The sequence below is a fragment of the Eleutherodactylus coqui genome, chromosome 10, assembly GCF_035609145.1.
Source record: "Eleutherodactylus coqui strain aEleCoq1 chromosome 10, aEleCoq1.hap1, whole genome shotgun sequence".
Taxonomy (NCBI): Eukaryota; Metazoa; Chordata; class Amphibia; order Anura; family Eleutherodactylidae; genus Eleutherodactylus; species Eleutherodactylus coqui.
In genome coordinates, this window is record NC_089846.1 from 1,168,512 (window position 1) to 1,194,114 (window position 25,603).

General features: G+C 52.3%; 1 protein-coding gene across 3 annotated transcripts in view; it reads right to left on the minus strand.

Moving 5' to 3' along the window:
* The window catches only part of LOC136579657 (caM kinase-like vesicle-associated protein), a 134,622-nt gene that overhangs the window by 35,308 nt on the left and 73,711 nt on the right, over positions 1-25,603 (minus strand). For 2 of the 3 annotated variants that reach the window (XM_066579701.1, XM_066579702.1), the window contains exons 2-3: positions 14,129-14,228; positions 12,154-12,285 (exon numbers count right to left, since the gene is read on the minus strand). In XM_066579701.1, coding sequence (XP_066435798.1) covers positions 12,154-12,285; positions 14,129-14,223 — 227 coding nt within the window. In that variant the 5' untranslated portion in view covers positions 14,224-14,228. Of the gene's footprint in view, positions 1-12,153; positions 12,286-14,128; positions 14,229-23,003; positions 23,051-25,603 lie in introns of those variants that run through there. The other variant, XM_066579703.1, reaches the window with a different exon arrangement.

The following is a 25,603-nucleotide window of genomic DNA, read 5'->3' on the forward strand; positions in this document are numbered from 1 at the left end:
GGTACCTGTTCGCAACCTTGGTAGGGCTCTCTCTCACTCTAATGATGGGGCTCACTCCTCTCACATCCACACTCCACTCGCTACGGGATGTCGCTCCTCTTCCTCCATCTTCACCTACATGGAAGCTGAAGGTGCTTCCATGTGGCTCTGTGTTAGCACTCTCGCCTCCTGAAGATGGATTCCTTTCCTGCTCTGAAACACTCCTTGTACCACATGACAAGACAGATACATCTACATGCCGGCAATGATTTTATTACTGTTAACCTCTCAAGCGCCGCAGCTGTGCAACACACACACTGGATATGACAGGACAGGCTCGTACAGTGCATCTACATAGGACAAACATGTATGACCTTTATAGAGGCGAGCAGGATGGTTTTCCGGACCACTACACTAACGTTAGCGTGTAGTTATTTTTCTTACACTATGGCCGCCTGCAGACGAGCGGGTCGGATCCGGCAGCGAGAAATCTCGCCGCGCGATCCGACCCCAGAGCCTGCAGGGGCGAGCGCGTACTCACCCGCGCCTGGCGGCCCCGGCTCTTTGATGTGCCGGCTGCCGCGCAGCCGGCGCATGCGCAGACCGGAGCCGGCGGCCAGGTGAGTGCGTGCTCCGCACAAAATTAGAACATGCCGCGGTTTGTTTGCCGCGCGAGATTTCGCGCGGCCAAACCGCGGCCGTCTGCATAGGAGTGCGTATTGTAATGCACTCCTATGCAGACTTTCAGCGGCGGAAATCCCGCGGGAAATCCCGCGGCGGGATTTCCGCTCGTCTGCAGGCGGCCTTAGTCAGTGATCCGTGCAGCGAGCGCGGCCTCTCAGCAGCCTGCAGGAAGTCGCGCTTATGTCCAGGGAGCCAATAGATCTGCTTACGGCAGCAGAAATAAAAGAATCATAGCGGTCATCCGGTGGTCATTTGTTGGGCATCCGGTGGTCATCCGGCAGGCATCTGGAGGTCAACTGGTGGGCATCCGACGGGCATTTGGAGGTCATCCAGTGGCCATCTGGCAGGCATCTGGAGGTCAACTGGTGGGCATCCGACGGGCATTTGGAGGTCATCCAGTGGCCATCTGGCAGGCATCTGGAGGTCAACTGGTGGGCATCCGACGGGCATTTGGGGGCCATCCGGCAATCATCCAGTGTCCTCTAGTGGTCAGAGGTTTCTTTGGAGGAATAAGAGCAAAACCAAACAAACCCAGATGCGCCCCGGGTGAGAACAGCAGCCGTTTCAGCCACCACACAGCGTCACTTCCCACAGACCCTCAACAGCAGAACACGCTACAGTTCCAGGGCTCGGCACGTCGTGTGTGTCAGTCTTCACTGCACTCCTGGAATCCTATTCATGAAGGGGGGAGATTAGGATAGACACGGGTCCATCTGGTTAGACCACATTACATAGAATTGTGCGACGATGCTCTAATGCATCTCCAGCCACGGACCGCTGATTGTAGCGCTAACCTCTGGATGCATTAAGTGCCCCCAGAGCTGCATGCAGGAGACAAGGAGGCTTTGTGGGCGGCGAGCGGACAAGATTACTTTCTTCTACTAGAAAACAGCAGCCGGAAGAGCGTGAAATATTAATGGCGGCTCGCGGTCTGATTGATCTCCCCATCGTAAGAGAAATCAGCTGTACACTCACTAACCCTCAGCGCTCACTTACTGGAAACCCCATCGCAACGTGCCAGGAGGAGTCACCCAAGTACCCATGTCCATGCTGCTCCCTTCACAGCCAAACGGACGGCGCTTCTCCGCTGCCATCTCTTCTCGCAAGCACAAAAATCACTAGTTAAAACAAAACCATAGAAGTCCATAGTTTCGGGTAGTCACTGTTGGGTGAGATTTTCACGGCCCCAAAATCAAACGATGGTGTTTAACCCCGAGTGCTCTCCACGCTCCCAGAATGCACTGGGGGAATGCTTGATGTGCAGGACCAGCGCAGAGAGTGTGACCGCACGTGTAATAACTGGGATGTCATAGTGACGCGGCAGAAGTGATGATCGCTGAGACCACACCGACCACGAGAACGAGCCAGCTGACGGGCCGGTCTGAGTGCTGTCACCTGCTGACGCGACGGTCTGAGTGCTGTCACAGCAGTCTGAGTGCTGTCACCTGCTGACAAGATGGTCTGAGTGCTGTCACCTGCTGACAAGATGGTCTGAGTGCTGTCGCCTGCTGACAGGCCGGTCTGAGTGCTGTCACCTGCTGACAAGATAGTCTGAGTGCTGTTGCCTGCTGATGGGCCGGTCTGAGTGCTGTCGCCTGCTGACGGGCCGGTCTGAGTGCTGTCACCTGCTGACAAAATGGTCTGAGTGCTGTCGCCTGCTGACAGGCCGGTCTGAGTGCTGTCACCTGCTGACAAGATGGTCTGAGTGCTGTCGTCTGCTGATGAGATGATCTGAGTGCTGTCACCTGTTGAGGCACCAGTCTGAGTGCTGTCATGCCGTTGCTGTCATGCCGTTCTGAGTGCTGTCACCCGCAGATGCACCAGTCTGAGTGCTGTCACCTCCTGATGAGACTGTCTGTGTGCTGTCACCTGCAGATGCACCACTCTGAGTGCTGTCACCTGCTGATGAGACTGTGAGTGCTGTCACCTGCAGATGCACCAGTCTGAGTGCTGTCACCTGCTGACAAGATAGTCTGAGTGCTGTCGCCTGCTGACGGGCCGGTCTGAGTGCTGTCACCTGCTGACAAGATAGTCTGAGTGCTGTTGCCTGCTGATGGGCCGGTCTGAGTGCTGTCGCCTGCTGACGGGCCGGTCTGAGTGCTGTTGCCTGCTGATGGGCCGGTCTGAGTGCTGTCGCCTGCTGACGGGCCGGTCTGAGTGCTGTCACCTGCTGACAAAATGGTCTGAGTGCTGTCGCCTGCTGACGGGCCGGTCCGAGTGCTGTCACCTGCTGACAAGATGGTCTGAGTGCTGTCGCCTGCTGATGGGCCAGTCTGAGTGCTGTCACCTGCTGACAAGATGGTCTGAGTGCTGTTGCCTGCTGATGGGCCAGTCTGAGTGCTGTCACCTGCTGACAAGATGGTCTGAGTGCTGTCGCCTGCTGATGGGCCAGTCTGAGTGCTGTCACCTGCTGACAAGATGGTCTGAGTGCTGTCGTCTGCTGATGAGATGATCTGAGTGCTGTCACCTGTTGAGGCACCAGTCTGAGTGCTGTCATGCCGTTCTGAGTGCTGTCACCTGCAGACGTGCCAGTCTGAGTGCTGTCACCCGCAGATGCACCAGTCTGAGTGCTGTCACCTGCAGATGAGATGATCTGAGTGCTGTCACCTGCAGATGAGATGATCTGAGTGCTGTCACCTGCAGACATGCCAGTCTGAGTACTGTCACCTGCTGACACACTGCTCTGAGTTTTGTCGCCTCCTGATGAGACTGTCTGTGTGCTGTCACCTGCTGATGCGCCAGTCTGAGTGCTGTCACCTGCTGACGAGACGGTCTGAGTGCTGTCACCTTCTGACACGCCACTCTGATTGCTGCCACCTGCTAACACACCTGTCTGAGTGTTTTCAACTGCTGACATACCAGTCTCAGTGCTGTCACCTGCTGACGGGCCGGTCTGAGTGCTGTCACCTGCTGATGAGATGATCTGACTGTTGTCACTTACTGATGAGCCGGTCTAAGTGCTGTCACCTGCTGACACACCGCTCTGAGTGCTGTCACCTACTGATGAGCCGGTCTAAGTGCTGTCACCTGCTGACACACCGCTCTGAGTGCTGTCACCTACTGATGAGCCGGTCTAAGTGCTGTCACCTGCTGACACACCGCTCTGAGTGCTGTCACCTGCTGACGGGCCGCTCTGAGTGCTGTCACCTACTGATGAGCCGGTCTAAGTGCTGTCACCTGCTGACACACCGCTCTGAGTGCTGTCACCTACTGATGAGCCGCTCTGAGTGCTGTCACCTACTGATGAGCCGGTCTAAGTGCTGTCACCTGCTGACACACCGCTCTGAGTGCTGTCACCTACTGATGAGCCGGTCTAAGTGCTGTCACCTGCTGACACACCGCTCTGAGTGCTGTCACCTACTGATGAGCCGCTCTGAGTGCTGTCACCTACTGATGAGCCGGTATAAGTGCCGTCACCTGCTGATGAGCCGGTCTGAGTGCTGTCACTTGCTGATGAGCCGGTCTAAGTGCTGTCACCTGCTGATGAGTCGGTCTAAGTGCTGTCACCTGCTGACGGGCCGCTCTGAGTGCTGTCACCTGCTGACGGGCCGCTCTGAGTGCTGTCACCTGTTGATGAGCCGCTCTGAGTGCTGTCACCTGCTGACTAATGATCTGAGTGCTGTCACCTGCTGATGAGCCGGTCTAAGTGCTGTCACCTGCTGACTAATGATCTGAGTGCTGTCACCTGCTGATGAGCCGGTCTAAGTGCTGTCACCTGCTGACTAATGATCTGAGTGCTGTCACTTACTGATGAACCGCTCTGAGTGCTGTCACCTGCTGACACACCGCTCTGAGTGCTGTCACCTGCTGACGCGCCGGTCTAAGTGCTGTCACCTGCTGACGCGCCGGTCTAAGTGCTGTCACCTGCTGACGAGCCGGTCTAAGTGCTGTCACCTGCTGATGAGCCGGTCTAAGTGCTGTCACCTGCTGATGAGCCGGTCTAAGTGCTGTCACCTGCTGATGAGCCGGTCTAAGTGCTGTCACCTACTGATGAGCCGGTCTAAGTGCTGTCACCTGCTGACACACCGCTCTGAGTGCTGTCACCTGCTGACGCGCCGGTCTAAGTGCTGTCACCTGCTGACGCGCCGGTCTAAGTGCTGTCACCTGCTGACACGCCGGTCTAAGTGCTGTCACCTGCTGACGCGCCGGTCTAAGTGCTGTCAGCTGCTGATGAGTCCCAGACTGGCACGTTTTTCAAACTTTTTGTGTTTTTGGCACATTTCTGTGCAACTTTTCTCCTCTCTGAGCCGCCCAGCACGTGTTTGATAATATATCTGTATATCGGATCGTTTCAGGCGGAGGCTCCCCTCATCAAGCCTGGATGGTGCCAAGCAGTGACTGCCGTCTTGTTTTGCCCCATTCCACCTAAAATGTTGCCTATTTCCATGGAGTCGTCAGTGTCGACTGCAGGTGCCGCTCCGGTGTCCATCATGTTTACAGGAAGGCGACCCGCTTGTTCCCATCTGTGACGACACAGCCAAACCGTGGACATACACACGCACCTCCTCGCTGGCGCAGTCCGCAGCACTTCTTTCATGAGACAAAGCCAAGATGGCAGCGTCTTCTTAGAGCTTATCTTGCGTGAGGCCTTATTCATATCAGTTAAAGGGGTCCTCCACCATCTACGACGGGGAGCCCTGCAGCCAAGACCCCAGCCAGTAACCTGCGGTAAGGGGGGGTTGTTGAATTGCCATGTTCTTTCCAGCGCACAATCTGGTGTCCGCGGTAGGGGTGGTCAGGTGTGAGCTGACCCCTACGGGAATGCCAGTACCAACTGCGTATGAAGCTTTGATCCCGTCCGCTGAGTGTGCCCCCCCACCGTTGTGCTACAAGCATGTGAGTATGACCGGCTGGTGGGACGCGGGACGCAGACTTCAGTAACGGCGCGGATGCCTTCCGAGAGACTCCGCCATTGGCTGCAGCATTATGAGCTAGCGTTCATCCTTTTAGTTGCTCCCACAGACTCTGAGGCCCTCGGCACAGTTCCAGATGGAGCGTCATTGTCCCAAGCCAGACCTGGCCATGACAGTCTACTAAGCCCATCTGTGCCGACAAGACCACTGACCCCCATTACCATCCAGCCCCATAACACCAAGATGACTATAGCAGTGGTAGTACCAGCCTCCTGTGGGCTGCACCCCCAAATGCCCAAACCGGCCCCCACTGTTGGAAACCCCCTAACAAGTGTTGCGTCAGGGCAGCAGACCATAGCCCATCTCCACTGCTCTCTTAAGGGGTCGGCCATGATGGCAGCAGTCAGGGCTGCCAACCGTCCCATGGTCTGTGAAAGATATGAGATGCGTCTGCTGGTATTGAGCTGCTTGTTGTGACCGCCCATCACTTTATGGCTCGCAGTGAACGCGGGTGATGGTTCCGGAGCCGACCGATAGTCCTCAGCGTTCAGCCAGATCTCCAATGTGTCCGTAACATGTTAGCCCTCAATGGAAGAAATCCGTATGGAGAAATGAAGCATTAGGCCGGCTCACACGGGCATAGGTTTACCGCATGTTACGCAGTCTCTGTGCGTCTGTGTGATATGCGGTTGCAGCGTCCGAGGAGCGGGCCCACAGGCGAGGAGATGGCGGGGTAGATAAGGATAATTATGTCACGGGGCTCCACCACCTCCTCCTCTTGGGGTAGTTCGGGAACCATCCAAGTTACTGCTGGGGAGGGAAAAGTAACCAGGAGTTCCCTTAAAGTTGTTTGTCACTCGTGACGCCACTGTTCCGTCCTCTGCGGTGAATCTTGATGAAGTAAATAACTTAGTCCACACACGGGGAAATTTTGTGGACAAACCGGGAACAGTCAGTAATGTCTGTTTACTGTAACTTTGGCAGATCCCAATTCACAACAGAGGTTTGGCTCAATTACACACATAGAAGGCGGTGTGACGGAGGACTCTCGGGGTAATCTGGACAGTCCACAGTCCCAGTCATCCGTGTGATCCCGCTCCTGGTCACTTCCGTCTCTCTCCAACACTCACAATTCTGGTGCCTCTTCTCTCTCCAGCAGCGGTCCTTCTCTCTCTCTCAGTGCATAGTGGCAGCACCGGCACATCCTGAGTAGAGTAGGCCCAGGCCAAGCTGAAGGGAATCGCTCAGCTTCCTCCATTCTCTACACACACGGGGGTCACTCACCGACTTCTTGCACTCACACTCCTAGACTGTCTCTTTTTGACTACTCTCAGACTCTCTTGCAGAAACTAGTCTGGCTTGGACTGCCTCACAGACTGACTTGCTTTCCCCTTGCAAACACATATATCTAACATGGTCACATAACATACAACATGATACATTTCTCAGACATAACCCAGCCATTAACTCATTCAGTGCTGCAATACACATACCAAATGCACACTGCACATAAGACTCTGACAAGACAACGGCACGAGGCGGGTCTATAACATTATGGAGGGGCCCCACTAGTTCTGGGCCACCACACGGTAACTTGCAATCAAGTAGATTGGCTAACGCAGTTCTGCAAACATTAGCATACCATCATAGCGTAATACGTGAGTGCAAAATACAACGCAGCATCAGGGCAGAAGCCCATGGGTGTATGTGTAACTACGCTCGCCGCTACCGGGTATGGTTGCGCATGAACAGACTTTTTGTTTTTTTTCTTGGGCCGTTCAAACTTCGCACCATTACGCCGAGTTTAAAAAAAAATGTGGAAAGATAGGTGTCCGCCCGATCCCTGGCGCACACAGCATTACCGAGCGAGAATGCCGCTAATGAGAATGAAACCACTGAAACTAGAGGTTCCGTCCCGCCATGCGGCCGCCATTATCACGCCTGTGTGACGACGCCCGTAACTATTGTGTCACGTATATATATAACAGCGCCCGTCTCTGATGTGATTGGTATACGTGTGATCGCTGAGCGACGGCGCGGGAAATATAAACAAGATGGAAGAGGTGGACTGCGCTCGGCTCCATGTGTGAGTACGCATTCATGCGCAGTACAACTGTGCCGCCATACGGGTCACAGCCGGCTGCACAGCTGTGAAAATGCTGTAAAGCGCTGCAGGACCCCCACAACCACGGCTCCCGGGGGCCACGCCACACGCGTCCATCGTCATCCCTGGCTGGCGCACCTTGGGTCTCACATAGGCGTTAGCGTATTTAGGGCCAACACAGAGTGGAACATGCGCAAATACACTCGCCGCTACTGCGTGCCGGTAAGAAAAAAAACGTGAAGATTGCGTCAGCCCTATAGAAAAACTGCGTGCGAGAAATCTAAAGCAGACGCAGAATTAACACGGCGCAAAACACAACCGTTTGAAGCAATGATTTTGTTTTGTCTCATTTTGCAGCCGTGATTATCGAATCCGCATAACGGGACAAAATGGCGGTCGTCCGGAGAAGCGCTTATGCCTGCATTCGTGCTGCGCATTTACGCAATGGATGTCTTTGCGTGTGTGGGTATGTTACTGTAACGTTTGTGCGCAGCCAACGCGTGCCAACCGCCCCCCCCCCCATTTAAGGGCTTAAAATCGACCGTGAAAATCACAGCCACAAAAAGCGAAGACAAAACGCAGGATTCCGATGCGTTTGTGATTCTCGCAGCGCATTACTATCTGCATAAAAACGGTCGCGCCGCATCTTTTAGCTTCTGTTTTTTCTCGCACACAATAGCGCAGAGTTTGAACAGTTGAAAACACCTAGACTTTTCCCTGGTTCAGGCGAATACCCTGCGTTGTGGGAAGCGTACCGCGCCCGTGGGTTTAGGCCGCTGCGCAGTGAAGGTAAGTAGTTTCAGATACATAAACCTGCACGGACAACTGCTTTTCTGCGATCACGGACGGCGCTTGTAGCGAAAAAATACGCTGCACCCTGGAAGCCCTCGCTCGGCACGGATCCTCGGGACGCCCCCAGGTCTACATACCGCCACCTGCAGGCTCCTGGCATCGCTGGACACGCCTAAACTCCCTCCCTTTCTCTGTCCCGCTCCCACGGGAGTCGCCGCCTATATCAAGCCAAGGATAGAACAGGAACGATCTCCTTGCCCGCCGTACCTGCGCCGCACACATCCGTATATTCACCTGTGTGAGCGATCAGACACCAAAGCTTCACATGGCGCGGAGATCGGCGGCTGTAATGAAGCCTAACAGTGCATTGGGCTGAAGGGAGACCACGCCCATCCCGTTCAGCCTGTTTCCACCCCCCTTGTTGATCCAGAAGAAGGAAAAAATAAACCCCAAGAGCAGAAGCCAATTAGCCCTTTTGGGGAAACAATTCCTTCCCGACTCCATAATGGCGGTCAGAATAATCCCTGGACCAACCTCTGATAGTACCTACCTGACTGTAAGACCCGGATCACCAACCGCTGGTCACCTACTGTCTATATCCTGTAATATCACAGTAAGACATCAAGTCCCTCTTACACTCCTCTATGGATCCTGCCATCACCACGTCCTCAGGCAGAGAGTTCCACAGTCTCACTGCTCTTACAGTAAAGAACCCCCTCCTGTGTTGGTGATGAAACCTGCTTTCCTCTAGACGTAGCGGATGTCCTCTTGTTACCGTCGCAGTCCTGGGTGTAAACAGATCATGGCAGAGATCCATGTGTTGTCCCCTCATGTATTTATACATAGTTATTTGGTCACCCCTTAGCCGTCTTTTTTCCGGGGTGAATAATCCCAGTTTTGGTGCCTCTCTGGGTATTCCAGTCCCGTCATTCCATGTATTAGTTTAGTTGCCCTTCTTTGTACCCCTCCAGCACTGTAACATCTTTCCTGAGCCCCGGTGACCAGAACTGTACGCAGTATTCCATGTGGGGCCTGACAAGTGCCTTATATAGTGGGGGGATAATGTTCTCATCCCTCGCCCCTATACCTCTTTTACTGCACCCCAAGACTTTATTAGCTTTTGCAGCAGCTGACTGGCATTGGTTACTGCAGTTTAGTCTACAGCCCACTAGTGCCCCCAGGCCTTTTCCCTAGCAGTGCCCCATTTAGTGTATATTGGTGACATCCGTTTCTCCTGCCCATGTGCAGAACCTTACATTTATCCACATTGCCCTCCATTCCCCCCCCCCAAGACCCCGGCTTATCTCGCTCCGTTTGTAGCCGCACATTGTCCTCCGTTGTATTAATTATATTGTATAATTTAGTATCGTCTGCAGATATTGATATTGTACTGTGCAGCCCCTCTACCAGGTCATTGATAAATATGTTGTACAGAATGGGGCCTAATACTGAACCCTGTGGCCCCCACTAGTGATGAGGGCCCAATCAGAGTATGATGCATTTATTACCCCCTCTGCTTTCTATCTCTGAGCCAGTTCTTTACCCAATTACACACGTTTTCACCCAATCCGAGCTTCTCATTTTGTATATTAGCCTATTATGTGGCACGGTGTCAAAGGCTTTAGAGAAGTCCCGATATATGAGATCAATAGATTCTCCCAGGTCCAGCCTAGGGCTTACTTCATTGTAGAAGCTGATCAGATTGGTCTGACATGAGCGACCCTTCATGAACCCGTGCTGGTGAGGAGTTATTCCCTTATTCTCCTTGAGGTATTGTACGATGGCGTCTCTCAGAAACCCTTGAATATTTTTTCCGTTACTGAAGTGAGACTTACCGGCCTGTAGTTACCAGGCTCACTTTTGGACCCCTCTTTGTGTACTGGTACCCCATTGGCAATGCGCCAATCCAATGGCACAACCCCGGTCTATATTAGATATAGCGGCCTAGCTATCTCATCACTGAGTTCCCTTAGACCCCTTGGGTGTATTCCATCTCGGCCCGGTGAGTATTCCATACATGCTATTTTCATGCACAATCTCCACAAACTAGGACATGTGCGCTCACAAAACGCCTGTGTGACCAAAGCCACTGAAGTCCGTAGGTTCCACTCACTGCTTACTGAGCATATACATTTTGCATGCGTCATACGCAGCGGAAATGTGCTGCTGTGAATCAGCCCCCGGTGTCCTAGAGGGTGGAGCGAAGAGTAGACTGCGCCATTCTGTCCGCAGAGTCCAGTGAACAGCGTGTACATTACACGTAGACTTCTTTGGGTTATGGCATCCCTCACAGGCAATGGTTTGGGGCTCATCCACACGGGTGTATCTGCTCTCAGTATTAGGGTGGCCTCAGTTAGATGCCGGACGTGCGCCCCCCGCAGACTTCTAGGGCATACCGCATTTTTTTTCTCATTCACAAACTTGATTTCAATGGGTTCCTCTCTCATAAGGGTTAAACAGACCAGCGCATGCGCTAATAGCTCGCCGCTGCAGAACGTATTGGCGCATCAACCTCTGCACTAGAAATCCCAGAAAGCGTCCGTATACTCACTGATACAAGAGGGAGAGGCACCACAAGTCCCAGCATGCATACTGCCCTATGGAGGAGCCGCCGCACCGGTGAAGGTACTGATGACTAACTGCTCACTCCTGTACTGAGGGGGGCGATGCTCAGTGCTATACTGGCACACAGGGTGTCAGCTGGTACGTGTAGTGCACCGTGCACATTCACAGCCTGTCCGTGACGCCATGTTTCAGTACAAGGAGGGTGAGCGGTTGGTCATTGGTACCTTCACCGCAGCGGCTCCTCCTTAGAGCAGTCTGGCTGCATGCATGCTGGGACTTGTGGTGCTTCTACCTCTTGTATCCGTGAGCATACAGACACTTTCTGGGATCGGTCCGTCCGTGTAGATAAACTACGTGCAGGAAAGATGGGCGGGGCCTAGGTTTTCCCGCAGTACTAATGCGCGGGAATCTCGCTAGTGAAAACCGAATCATTGAAGTCGATGGTTTCATTTTGTCTCGTTTTGTAGTTGTGATTTTCACAGAATCGCGGTCGTCATAAGAAGCCCGAAGGCGCGCAAATACGTGCGCAAATATGGCGGCGTGGGGCCGCACTTATGGACCAACACAGCCCACTGAATGAGACTGTATAAAGAGGCGGTGATGCATGAATCGCTGCGTTTTCACGTGAAATCCATGTGGGCGGACGGTTGGTTTTTCTTTTCTTTTTTGCGCAACAGTAAAATGCAGAAAAATGACGCAACCGGGCAAATATGGAGGAACGCGCAGCGTTGGGGTCCGCCAAAGCGCTGCATATTCACGGACTATAAATACGCCCATGTGAATGAGCCCCAACATACAGCTCACGAGCGTTCCTGGTGTGAGACCTCTGAAGTAACTGTGCGGCCCGTGTAATGTGCGGCCCGAGTAATGCGCGAACCGTGTAACGCGCGGCCCGAGTAATGCGCGAACCGTGTAACGCGCGGCCCGAATAATGCCATCCCAGTGGTTGCAGCGCATCTGGTGTCATTAGTCATAGCAGCTTGCCGCCTCGCGCTGCGTCTCTGCCGACTCCCAACTGCTCATCTCAACAATCAGAGCTGCAGGGTAAAGCATGGGGAAAACAGAACAGCACTCCTGCTGAGGAGGTCGATGACAGAAGAGACTCCAGCCGGCCGCAGCGGACAGAGGCGCAGAGCTAAAAAACAAGGAACACAAAGCGCCGCCGCAGCGACTCACATCTTCAGGATCATGATCTCGTTCTTCGCTGCTCTCCGAACCTTTCGGCCATCTTTCTTCAGAAACTTCTTACAGACGTAAACGCGGTCGGTCTGCATCTCCCGGGCGAGACATATCTCACAGAACTCCTTCCTGCGAGGGACAGTGAATATATACACCCAGTATACAGGGGGGCAGTATACGGGAGGGTGGGGTCACTATGCGTCACAGGGAGCAGTATACAGGAGTATACGGGAGGGGTGGGGTCACTATGCAGCACGGAGGGCAGTATACGGGAGGACTGGGGTCACTATGCGTCACGGGGAGCAGTATACAGGAGTATACGGGAGGGGTGGGGTAACTATGCAACACGTGGGGGGGCAGTATACGGGAGGGTGGGGTCACTATGCAACACGTGGGGGGGCAGTATACGGGAGGGGTGGGGTCACTATGCAACACGTGGGGGGGCAGTATACAGGAGGGGTAGGGTCACTATGCGGCACAGGGGGGCAGTATACGGGAGGGGTGGGGTCACTAGGCGGCACAGGGGGCAGTATACGGGAGGGGTGGGGTCACTAGGCGGCACAGGGGGGCAGTATACGGGAGGGGTGGGGTCACTATGCGGCAGAGGGGGGCAGTATACGGGAGGGGTGGGGTCACTATGCGGCACAGGAGCAGTATACGGGGGTGGGGTCAATATGTGGCACTGGGGGCAGTATACGGGAGGGGTGGGTTCACTATGTGGCACGTGGAGCAGTATACGGGGGGGTGGGGTCAATATGCGCCACAGGGGGGCAGTATACGGGAGGGGTGGGGTCACTATGCGGCACAGGGGGGCAGTATACGGGAGGGGTGGGGTCACTATGCGGCACAGGAGCAGTATACGGGGGTGGGGTCAATATGTGGCACTGGGGGCAGTATACGGGAGGGGTGGGTTCACTATGTGGCACGTGGAGCAGTATACGGGAGGGGTGGGGTCACTATGCGCCACTGGGGGCAGTATATGGGAGGGGTGGGGTCAGTATGTGGCACGGGGAGCAGTATACGGGAGGGGTGGGGTCACTATGCGCCACTGGGGGCAGTATATGGGAGGGGTGGGGTCAGTATGTGGCACGGGGAGCAGTATACGGAGGGGGGGGTCAATATGTGGCACAGGGGGCAATATACGGGGGTGTGGGGTCAATCTATGGCACAGGTTGGCAGTATACGGGAGGGTGGGGTCACTATGCGCCACTGGGGGCAGTATATGGGAGGGGTGGGGTCAGTATGCGGCACGAGGAGCGGTATACGGAGGGGGGGGGTCAATATGTGGCACAGGGGGGCAGAATACGGGGGTTGGGGTCAATATTTGGCACAGGTTGGCAGCATACGGGAGGGTGGGGTCACTATGCTGCACGGGGAGCAGTATACGGGGGGTTGGGGTCAATATGTGGCACAGGGGGGCAGAATACGGGGGTTGGGGTCCATATTTCGCACAGGGGGGCAGGATATGGAGGGGTAGGGTCAATATGCGCCACAGGGGGGCAGTATATGGGGGGGAGGGTTAACGGGAGGGGTGGGGTCACTATGCGGCACTGGGGGGGGGGCAGTATACGGGAGGGTGGGGTCAGTATGCAGCACAGGGCGCAGTATAGGGGGGGTGGGGTCAGTATGCAGCACAGGGCGCAGTATAGGGGGGGTGGGGTCAGTATGCAGCACAGGGCGCAGTATAGGGGGGGTGGGGTCAGTATGCAGCACAGGGCGCAGTATAGGGGGGGTGGGGTCACTATGCGGCACGGGGCGCAGTATAGGGGGGGTGGGGTCACTATGCGGCACGGGGCGCAGTATAGGGGGGGTGGGGTCACTATGCGGCACGGGGCGCAGTATAGGGGGGGTGGGGTCACTATGCGGCACGGGGCGCAGTATAGGGGGGGTGGGGTCAGTATGCGGCACGGGGCGCAGTATAGGGGGGGGGTCACTATGCGGCACGGGGCGCAGTATAGGGGGGGTTACTCACGCACAGAGCAGCTGCCCGATCTCGTATTTGTCCGTGATGTCCGAGAAGCAGTTGTACGTTTTCTCGTTGCGGACACTGATGCATCCAAAAGGCATGGCCGCTGCAAGAGAGAAGGCGACGAATGAGCCCAATCCACAAGACCACCCCGGAGCGCCGCTCACACGGGGGGGGGGCATTCTGGGCCACGTCCTCCTTGCGCCCCCAACGTCCGTGTTGCTTCCATATGCATTACTTTTACCCTCATGCAAAGAAGACGCAAAAAGACCCAAATGATGCCCCTTTTCCCGCTGCGCCTGGCGACATTCACGCGGTTTTTACTCTCCCATAGACTCTCATGGCTCTATGATGCGATGCGCTGCCACTGCTTTTCGATGGGTAAAAGGCGCCCGCCTCCCTGCGCCAATTTAATTCAATGGATCCAAAGTCATTCAGTAAAAACTACAGACTGAACACAGACAGAAGATGGGCCCTTCATAGTGATCAGAGACAATATGGCTGCTGCCACCACTGGAGGGCGCTTGTGAGCCCACTGCATACTGTGCTGACATGGAGTGCAATGTGTCACCTCCTGGGCTCCCCCTATTGGTGGCTGCAGCCAGAACCTTATCACGTACCTCCCCGATCCCCCAAGGCCGCAGGTATTGACACAATGGATCCACGCGACACAAATAAGATGACCTGTAATACAGTGTAGCCTACAGGCTCTCCAGACGGGGGCGCTGGTGGGAATGTCGGGGCGTCGTTATCACAATACAGGAAGGCAACGGCATGCTTTCATGTCTGATAAGTCATCTGTGGGGGGAGTAAAGTCTCCGCACTCCCAGGATATCTGTCCGCAGTCGTCGTCTGCCCCCCCCCCCCCCGCGCCGCGCACAAAGCGGTCAGCACAAAGACGGATAACTGATAGCTGATGAGAACGGCGCCGAATCCTTCAACAGATCCGCTTATTCCATGCAAACTCAGAGCCATCATCGTCTTAAAGGGATACTCCACTAGCGGCAGAATAAAGGGTCCTGCGGGGATCGGTGGGGGTCCCGGCTCTACATTACATCATTTAGTCTTCCGGGTCACAATTGTGGCCCCATGAATATCGTTGGAGCAGAACCAATCCCCTCCCTGAGCGCTAGCACACGTATATACACAGTGATGACTCCTCCTACTTCTGGCGTCGGCGGCACGGAGCCCATGAAGGAGGTGACGTGTGGCGGTCAGGCTTGGTGGGTGTATGAGATGTGCGATGGGCCGTCTGCCCACATATTACTCTTCAGGGTAAGAGGGGCCATTGTACAGAGTTGGGATGATTTTAGGCTTTCGGCCACGTATGGCGGTATTTCTCTCTCAGCGCACTTTGTGAGCGATTCACGGGCTGCTGTGGTGAAAGTGGCACCATTGGGAATAACTGGCATGGAAGCTGCGGAGCACCGCGCCACTGATGTGAGAGGTGAACCCCAGCTACGGAGGTGCGGGGGCGACCGATACGCTACAGTGGAGACGCTCACTGTGACAGTGGACTGGGGGGCTACCGGACGTGTCTAATACAAGAGTTCAACTAACCCAACTGCCTACGGGGGTCCGAAGCGACGGATGGTCACTGCATCCATATAACAAACAGAAGAAAAGGCTTCAACCCCCCGGCAGTATCGGCATTGGACCCCCGCTGCTTGACTACTGTCGGCCATCTTCGATGAGTCACGGATGGATGGACATCAGCGAGATCGGCAAGACACATCAGAGAACAAACACCATGTGACCCTGGCTGGAAGAAGACGAGCCGGTGGTGGCAGCGGTCTCCGAGCGCTCTGAGCCCACCTCACTGTGGATCCATCCGTGAAGATCTCGTACTTCCATACATGCTGATGCAACACCCCAAAAACATGGGAGGCCTAGTCGTTGTCACGGTGCCGCCGAGGCTGGTTACACAAGGGGGGTGTTGTAGATATATATCACGTCGTGACGCCACCGTTCCCACACACCGTTAGTATAAGTGGCAGAGTCATAAACACGGAGGCTTGTGGGCAGTACCTCGGGACCCTAGGAACGGTAGGGGCCCAGTAAACATAAACTTCAGTAAACAGGTAGTTCCAGGTACATTCACCTGTAGCCGGTACAGGCTGGAGCTCAGAGCTTGGGAGGAAACACAGGAACAATACGGCCCTGTAGTCCACGTCATCTATAGGTCACCGGTCCTGGACATTATATATATACTCCGGAGGAGGATAAGGGTAGGGGTCCCTCCACATACATTCTGGCAAATTACTCAGAAGACGGCTTAGCCTAGATGCACCCCGCACATCATCCGTGTGGGGGGCACAATTATGTACCTCTGTGTGGGGATCCTAATGGTGTACCTCTGTGTGGGGATCCTAATGGCATACCTCTGTGTGGGGATCCTAATGGCGGACGGCCACAGGAAAAATAATGCCTGCAGTGTGAACGGGTGCCTGGATTATGTGCGGTAGGATGATGGGGGTTGTACGCTCTCTCTTTCTCTGTAATGGACTCACTCCTACTCCATCCACACTCCGTGTGCTACGGGATGTCGTTCCTCTTCCTCCATCTTCACCCACATGGAAGCTAAAGGTGCTTCCATGTGGCTCTGTTTTAGCTCCGAGCAGCAGGTAAGATGAAACCCTGCTCCAACACAGATAGGAGAAGACCCTTCCCGCTCTCAGACCCTCACATTTATACCCTCACTTGTACCACATGACACAGCAGGATAGATACATTCAGCAGCAGAGCTGACAGGCGATGATTTTATGGGAGTTAACCCCTCAGACGCTGCAGCTGTGCAACATACATACAGAAAATCACATGACAGCTTTGCACAGTGCATCCACATAAGACAGACATGTATGACAATTATGGACCAGGATGGTGCTCTGCGGCACTACACTGACTGGCTCCCCGGGGCAGATGGGATGTTCCAGCAGGACAATGCAACATGTCACACAACTAGAAATGTCCAATAGCGGTTGGAAGAGCCCGATCAAGACCCCAAAATACTTCCCTGACCCCTAAGTCACTAGACTGGAACCCAACTGTGCCTCTGTGGGACCACCTCAATCATCATGTTTGCGTTACGGCTCCTCCCCACACCCTCCAGCTATGCAGTCAGCATGGCTCCACATACCTCCAGATGGCTCGTCTACCTGCTATCTGTGCGGAACATAGCAGTTACTCAGGATACTAGCTGCTGCTCATAATAAAGGGATCCAAACCTTTTATTGTGACTGCCTGCAGTAACCACTAGGGGGAGCTCACTATATAGATATATACAACCACCAGTGGGGGAATCTTACTGTATACAGATATATACAGCCACCACTAGGGGGAGCTCACTACATACAGATAGATACAGCCACCACTAGGGGGAGCTCACTACATACAGATAGATACAGCCACCACTAGGGGGAGCTCACTACATACAGATAAATACAGCCACCACTAGGGGGAGCTCACTACATACAGATATATACAGCCACCACTAGGGGGAGCTCACTATATAGATATATACAACCACCAGTGGGGGAATCTTACTGTATACAGATATATACAGCCACCACTAGGGGGAGCTCACTACATACAGATATATACAGCCAGCACTGGGGGAGCTCACTACGTACAGATATATACAGCCACCACTAGGGGGAGCACATGACATACAGATATATACAGCCACCACTAGGGGAAGCACACTACGTACAGATATATACAGCCACCACTAGGGGGAGCACATGACATACAGATATATACAGCCACCACTAGGGGGAGTACATGACATACAGATAAATACAACCACCACTAGAGGAAGCTCACTACATACAGATATATACAGTAACCACTAGGGGGAGCTCACTACATACAGATATATACAGCCAGCACTAGGGGGAGCTCCCTACATACAGATATAGACAGCCACCACTAGGGGAAGCTCACTACATACAGATATATACAGACACCACTAGGGGGAGCTCACTACATACAGATATATACAGCCACCACTAGGGAGAGCTCCCTACACACAGATATATACAGCCACCACTAGGGGGAGCTCACTACACACAGATATATACAGCCACCACTAGGGGGGGAGCTCCCTACATGCAGATATATACAGTAACCACTAGGGGGAGCTCACTATATACAGATATATACAGCCAGCACTAGTTGGAGCTCACTACATACAGATATAGACAGCCACCACTAGACGGAGCTCACTACATACAGATCAATACAGCCACCACTAGGAGGAGCTCACTACATACAGATATATACAGCCACCACTAGGGGGAGCTCACTACATACAGACATATACAGCCAGCACTAGGGGAAGCTCACTACATGCAGATATATACAGCCACCACTAGAGGGAGCTCCCTACATACAGATATATACAGCCACCACTAGGGGGAGCTCACTACACACAGATATATACAGCCACCACTAGGGGGAGCTCACTACACACAGATATATACAGCCACCACTAGGGGGGGAGCTCCCTACATGCAGATATATACAGTAACCACTAGGGGGAGCTCACTACATACAGATATATACAGCCAGCACTAGGGGGAGCTCCCTACATACAGATATAGACAGCCACCACTAGGGGAAGCTCACTACATACAGATATATACAGACACCACTAGGGGGAGCTCACTACATACAGATATATACAGCCACCACTAGGGAGAGCTCCCTACACACAGATATATACAGCCACCACTAGGGGGAGCTCACTACACACAGATATATACAGCCACCACTAGGGGGGGAGCTCCCTACATGCAGATATATACAGTAACCACTAGGAGGAGCTCACTACATACAGATATAGACAGCCACCACTAGACGGAGCTCACTACATACAGATCAATACAGCCACCACTAGGAGGAGCTCACTACATACAGATATATACAGCCACCACTAGGGGGAGCTCACTACATACAGACATATACAGCCAGCACTAGGGGAAGCTCACTACATGCAGATATATACAGCCACCACTAGAGGGAGCTCCCTACATACAGATATACACAGCCACCACTAGGGGAAGCACACTACGTACAGATATATACAGCCACCACTAGGGGGAGCACATGACATACAGACATATACAGCCACCACTAGGGGGAGTACATGATATACAGATAAATACAACCACCACTAGAGGAAGCTCACTACATACAGATATATACAGCCACCACTAGGGGGAGCTCACTACATACAGATATATACAGTAACCACTAGGGGGAGCTCACTACATACAGATATATACAGCCAGCACTAGGGGGAGCTCACTACATACAGATATATACAGCCACCACTAGGAGGAGCACATGACATACAGATAAATACAGCCACATCTAGAGGAAGCTCACTACATACAGATAAATACAGCCACCACTAGGGGGAGCTCAGTACATACAGACATATACAGCCAGCACTAGAAGGAGCACATGACATACAGATAAATACAGCCACCATTAGGGGGAGCTCCCTACATACAGATATATACAGTAACCACTAGGGGGAGCTCACTATATACAGATATATACAGCCACCCCTAGGGGGAGCTCCCTACATACAGATATAGACAGCCACCACCAGGGGGAGCTCACTACATACAGATATAGATAGCCACCACTAGGGGAAGCACACTACGTACAGATATATACAGCCACCACTAGGGGGAGCACATGACATACAGAAATATACAGCCACCACTAGGGGGAGTACATGACATACAGATAAATACAACCACCACTAGAGGAAGCTCACTACATACAGATATATACAGTAACCACTAGGGGGAGCTCACTATATACAGATATATACAGCCAGCACTAGGGGGAGCTCACTACATACAGATATATACAGCCACCACTACGGGGGAGCTCACTACATACAGATATATACAACCACCACTAGGGGGAGTACATGACATACAGATAAATACAACCACCACTAGAGGAAGCTCACTACATACAGATATATACAGTAACCACTAGGGGGAGCTCACTGCATACAGATATATACAGCCGCCACTAGGGGGAGCTCCCTACATATAGATAAATACAGCCACCACTAGGGGGAGCTCACTACATACAGACATATACAGCCAGCACTAGAAGGAGCACATGACATACAGATATATACAGCCGCCACTAGGGGGAGCTCCCTACATACAGATCAATACAGCCACCACTAGGGGGAGCTCACTACATACAGATATAGACAGCCACCACTAGGGGAAGCACACTACGTACAGATATATATAGCCACCACTAGGGGGGAGCACATGACATACAGATATATACAGCCACCACTAGGGGGAGTACATGATATACAGATAAATACAATCACCACTAGAGGAAGCTCACTACATACAGATATATACAGCCACCACTAGGGGGAGCTCACTACATACAGATATATACAGCCACCACTAGGGGGAGCTCACTATATACAGATATATACAGCCACCACTAGGGGGAGCTCACTACATACAGATATATACATCCACCACTAGGGGGAGCTCACTACATACAGATATATAGAACCACCACTAGGGGGAGCTCACTACATACAGATATATACAGCCACCACTAGGGGTATATATATATATATATATATATATATATATGCCCTACTGACTGACTGATTGACTGACCACTAATTCTCTAACTTCCCGATATTGTACAAGGATGAAATTTGGGATGATCATTCTTTCGGTCCTAAATAGGAAAACTAAAGGGGTCACAACTCGATTATTCAATGCTAAGTACAAAAGTAAGTAAACCCCCCCCCCCCCCCCGTGTAATGTAACTCCTCGGTGTCGTACAAGCGTGAAATTTGCTGCGAGCATCCTTTAGGTCCTAAATGAGGAGAGTGGGAGGGGCGGCACATTCTGCAGAGGGACATTGGTACATGCAGCCTGAGGAGAATCTAACACTCCTCTATGTGTATCCATATTTTATTTCTCGGTTCCTCTAAAGTAACCTTTACTTCATAAAATTTTCCGGGCAAACAACACGTAAACACCTGGACCAAATTAACTCGGGCGAGGCAGGTATATCAGCTAGTACATATATGTTTAAAGTGACAGTAGCACTCGCATGAGCAGCGGAGCCACTTCAGTGCTTTACAGGCGCAGAGCCATGCATTGCATAGTGGCTGATGAACATGATGTCATCGTGGTCTTCAGTCAGCTGATCAGCGGACCCTCCTGCTTAGATATTGATGAGCTATCCTAAGGGTAAATGAGCAATTGTTGAGTCCCTTCACTCTTATCCTGTATCCACGGGAGAGGGAATGTCACCTGCTGGAGGCCGGACCACTGGGACCCCCAGTCTCTGCGCCCTGGAGCGTGCATATGTGTCCACCAAGCCATTCACTTTTATAGGACAGAGGGAGAGCAATATGCTCAGCAATCCGCCTCCATCCCAAAAAAGTGAATGGTGCGGCGGTCACACCAGCGCACTATTGCTGCATTCATGTGGCAAAGTCGGGGTGCGCAGATTTTGGGATTGTTGGAGGTGGCAGCATGCAGACTTTCATCTGCTATCCTGTGCGTAAATGTCATTTGTGTGAAACCGCCTTTAACCCTTCCCTCCCCATGACGTAAGGGTATGTCATGGGAGCGGTGTACTTCCCGCAAAATGACTTACCCTTACGTCATAGGGGTAGCGCGAGATCATAGCAGATCTCGCGCTATCCCACAGTGGGAGCCGGCTGTCACTAGTAGCCGGCCTCCTGGTGCGACAGCGGGGGGCATTGGAGATGCACCCACGTGCCGTTAACCCCTTCCCTGCTGTGATCTAAGTAGACTGCGGCAGGGAAAGGGTTCACAGAGGGAGCGCACTCCCTCTGTAACTCCAGCCGGCTCTCGCAATGTTATCGTGAGAGCCCGGCTGGTTGCTATGGCAACAGGACGCCAGATACCCGCGTCCTGTATTGCCATTGCCTAAGATCGCTATAGTAAGCGATAAGGCATGGCAGGAGAGAAGTCCTGCCATGCCTTATCGTAGCGATCTGCAGTCCTGCTGTGTAAGTCGCTCAGAGGGACACAGATTGTGTAAAAATAAGAGCAAAATAAAGTACAAAAAATAAAAACGTAAAGAAAAAAGTTATAAAACCCTTTTTTATGCTTTTTCTTATATTAGCATTAAAAAAATGTTTAAATCCCACATATTGGGTAACGACGCGTCCGTAACGACGCGTACAATAAATTGAACATGCTTTTTATCCTCCACGGCAAAAAGTGTTTTAAAAAAAGCTGAAAAACTGAGGGAAAATGCTCATTTTTAGCATTTTGCCTCCCCAAAAACGCAATAAAAGTGATAAAAAAGAATGTATGCACCCCAAAATGGTACCGATAAAAACTACAGCTCGTCTCGCAAAGAATCAGCCCTCACAGAGCTCCGCCCATGGGAAAATAAAAAAGTTACAGGACTTTGAATGCAGCGACTTAGAAAAAAATAATAATTAAAAAAAGGGGGTTTTACTGTGGAAAAACCTACAAAAAATATAGGAATTTTGGTCTCGTTGTAACCGTACCGACCTGCAGAAAAAATGTAGGGTGTCATTTATGCTGCATAATTAACGCTTTAAAAAAACTAAAAATCTATGGCAGAATTGATGCGTTTGCTCTCCCTGCGGTCATAAAAAAAATAATAAAAGTTTTACAAAATAGCCTATGTACCAATAAAAACTACAGTTCGCCACGCAAAAAACAAGCCCTCATACGGCCGCAACGACGGAAAAATAAAAAGATGAAAAAACACCAAAGATTGTTTGGTCCTCAACGCCAAAATAGGCCCTAAGGGGTTAATACTGCGGTTCTCCTCAGGGAGCGCCCCACGCAATCCTTACCCACTGCAGGTGCTGCGCCGATCTTGTCGCGCCCTGTGCTAGGGGGCGCTCTGTGACTCCATATACAGGACGTGGATATAGTAGACGGGTCATGATGAGGCGCGGTGTTTGACCACGGGGGCGTGCGGCTCGCCTGTCTGATGAACGCGCTGAACATCGGTTTTCATGATCGTCACTGCTGCTCCAGATCTGGTGCTGCAACCGGCGCAGTGTCAGGATGGAGAAGTGCAGAGCAGATGGTGCCGGTGCAGATCACTGCACACGTCCTGCGCTGCCGCCACACACCCTGCCGCCGCAGTCTGTTCCGTAACGCCACAGCATTCCTCTCAACTAACCTTTCAGCATCCATTAGTTCAGCAATTCCACTAGACTGGCAATGGGGGTCATCCACTAGCAGAGATGCTTGGAGGAAATACCAATAAACTGTAACACAAAAGACCCTAAAAAGACAAAAGACCTAAATCCCCCCCCCCCCCCCCCCCCCCGCTGCGGAACCCCTCATTACACGGAAGAGGTCCACATAGGACTAGAATGAGAGCACTGATATCCTGCAGATAACGCTCTAGGCAGATATAAGGTCATGACATGCCGCACATATGGATGGAACACCCAAGATGCAATGCTGCGGACTGGGGACTCTACAGTAATTTACCGTAACTAGACTGACCCGAAGGCTGCATGCTTCACACTATGCCGGTCGTGAACTCCCAGATCTGCTGCTGAGGGGATTATTTAGAGGGTCGCTCGGTATTTGGAGCAGATATCTAGTAAAGAAGCCTACAGGTCTCTATCTCTCTCTATCACGCTCTCTCTCGTTGTCTCTCTATCGCTCTCTTACTCTGTCTCGCTATCACTCCCTCTGTCTCTCTATCGCTCTCTATCACGCTCTCTCTCGTTGTCTCTCTATCGCTCTTTCTCTTATTGTCTCACTCTCTATCTATCTTTCGTTCTCACTCTCTCTCTCTCTATCGCTCTCTCTCTCTCTATACTCTCTCTGTCTCTCTATTGCTCTCTCTCTCGCTCTTGGTTGGGCAGTGTATGGTGCAGCTTAGCAGTGTATGCAGTGTTGCTCAGCAACGCTTCCCTCATTCCAGCACATGCCTGAAGCTCAGCAGCGCCGCCCGTTAAGTCGGTGGAGAGGGGCGGGGTGAGAGCGAGGAGTGAAATCTCCTGCAGCCTCCCCGCCCCCCTGCTGGCAGCTCTGTGAGCGAGCCAGCACTACTAGCTCAGGCGCGAGTGTATGCGGGGCCGAGTGTCAGGCATCGTTTGCCCTACATTCGTCCCGTCTAAATGGGCCCTAAGTGACCCCCTGTGTAATTTAACTAATAACACAATAACAGAGCTGTATCACTCATGTCTTTCACTGAGCTCATTAACCTCCACAGTGAAGGGAAAAAAGTAAGTGAACCCTTGAATTTAATAACCTGGAAATCCTCCTTTAGCTTCATTCCACCCTGCAAATTTGTTCCTGCTCCTCAATATTTCTGGAATGCCTTTTGTATAGAGCCCTCTTTAGATCTTCCCGCATCATCTCTGTAGAGTCAGGGCTCCACTTAGGCCATTCCAAACCAAGAATTTTCATTTTTCTCCATTCTTTAGCTGAATACTTGAGTGCTTTGAGTCATTGTCCTGCTGTATCGCGCACCATCTCTTCAGCTTCGGGTCCTATACGGTCGTTTGTATATTCTCCACTAAGATGTTCTCATCCATGTTAGAATTCCTTGTTCTCTCAAGGATAGAAAAAATCCAGGCCTTTCCCTCCACCATAGCCCCATACCACGATACCCCCTCTACCATATCCCCAAACCATGATGCCCTCTCTACCATAGCAGAAACCATGATACCCACTCCAACACAGCCACAAACCATGATGCAGCCTCCACCAGAGCCCCAAATCCGTGATGCTTCCTCTAATAGAGCATCAAACAAAGAAAACCCCAAATCACAATGCTCTCTCCACTAGAGCCACAAAACCTGATGCCACCTCCTCTACAGCCCAAAACCATGATGTCCCTCCACCATAACTCTAAACCATGATGCCACTTCCATAGTAGCCCCAAACCATGATGTGCCATCCACCACAATCCAAAACCATGTTGCCTCCTCCACCACAACTCCAAACCTGGAGGCTCTTTTTACATTCCCAAACCATGATGCCCTTTATACCATACACCCAGATTATGATGTCCTCAACATAACCCCAAATAATGATGTCTATTCCATTATAGCCACTAATCATGATACCCCCTCAACCACAACCCCAAACTAGGATGTGTCCTCTACCATAGCCCCAAATCATGAGGTCTTCTCCACCATAGCCTCAAACCACAATGTCCTCTCCACCAAAGCCCCAAACCATGATGCTCTCTCCACCATAGCCTGAAACCATGATTGCTTCTCTACAGTAGCACCAAACTATGATGCCTCCTCCACCATAGCCCAAAACTATGATGCCCTCTCCACCATAGTCCCAAACCATGATGCCCCTTCAAAGCCACAAGCCAGGATGCCCTTCACAATAGGCTCAAACTATGATATCCTCTCCACTACAGCCCCAAACTATGATGCCTCCTCTACCATAGCACCCGGCAATGATGCTC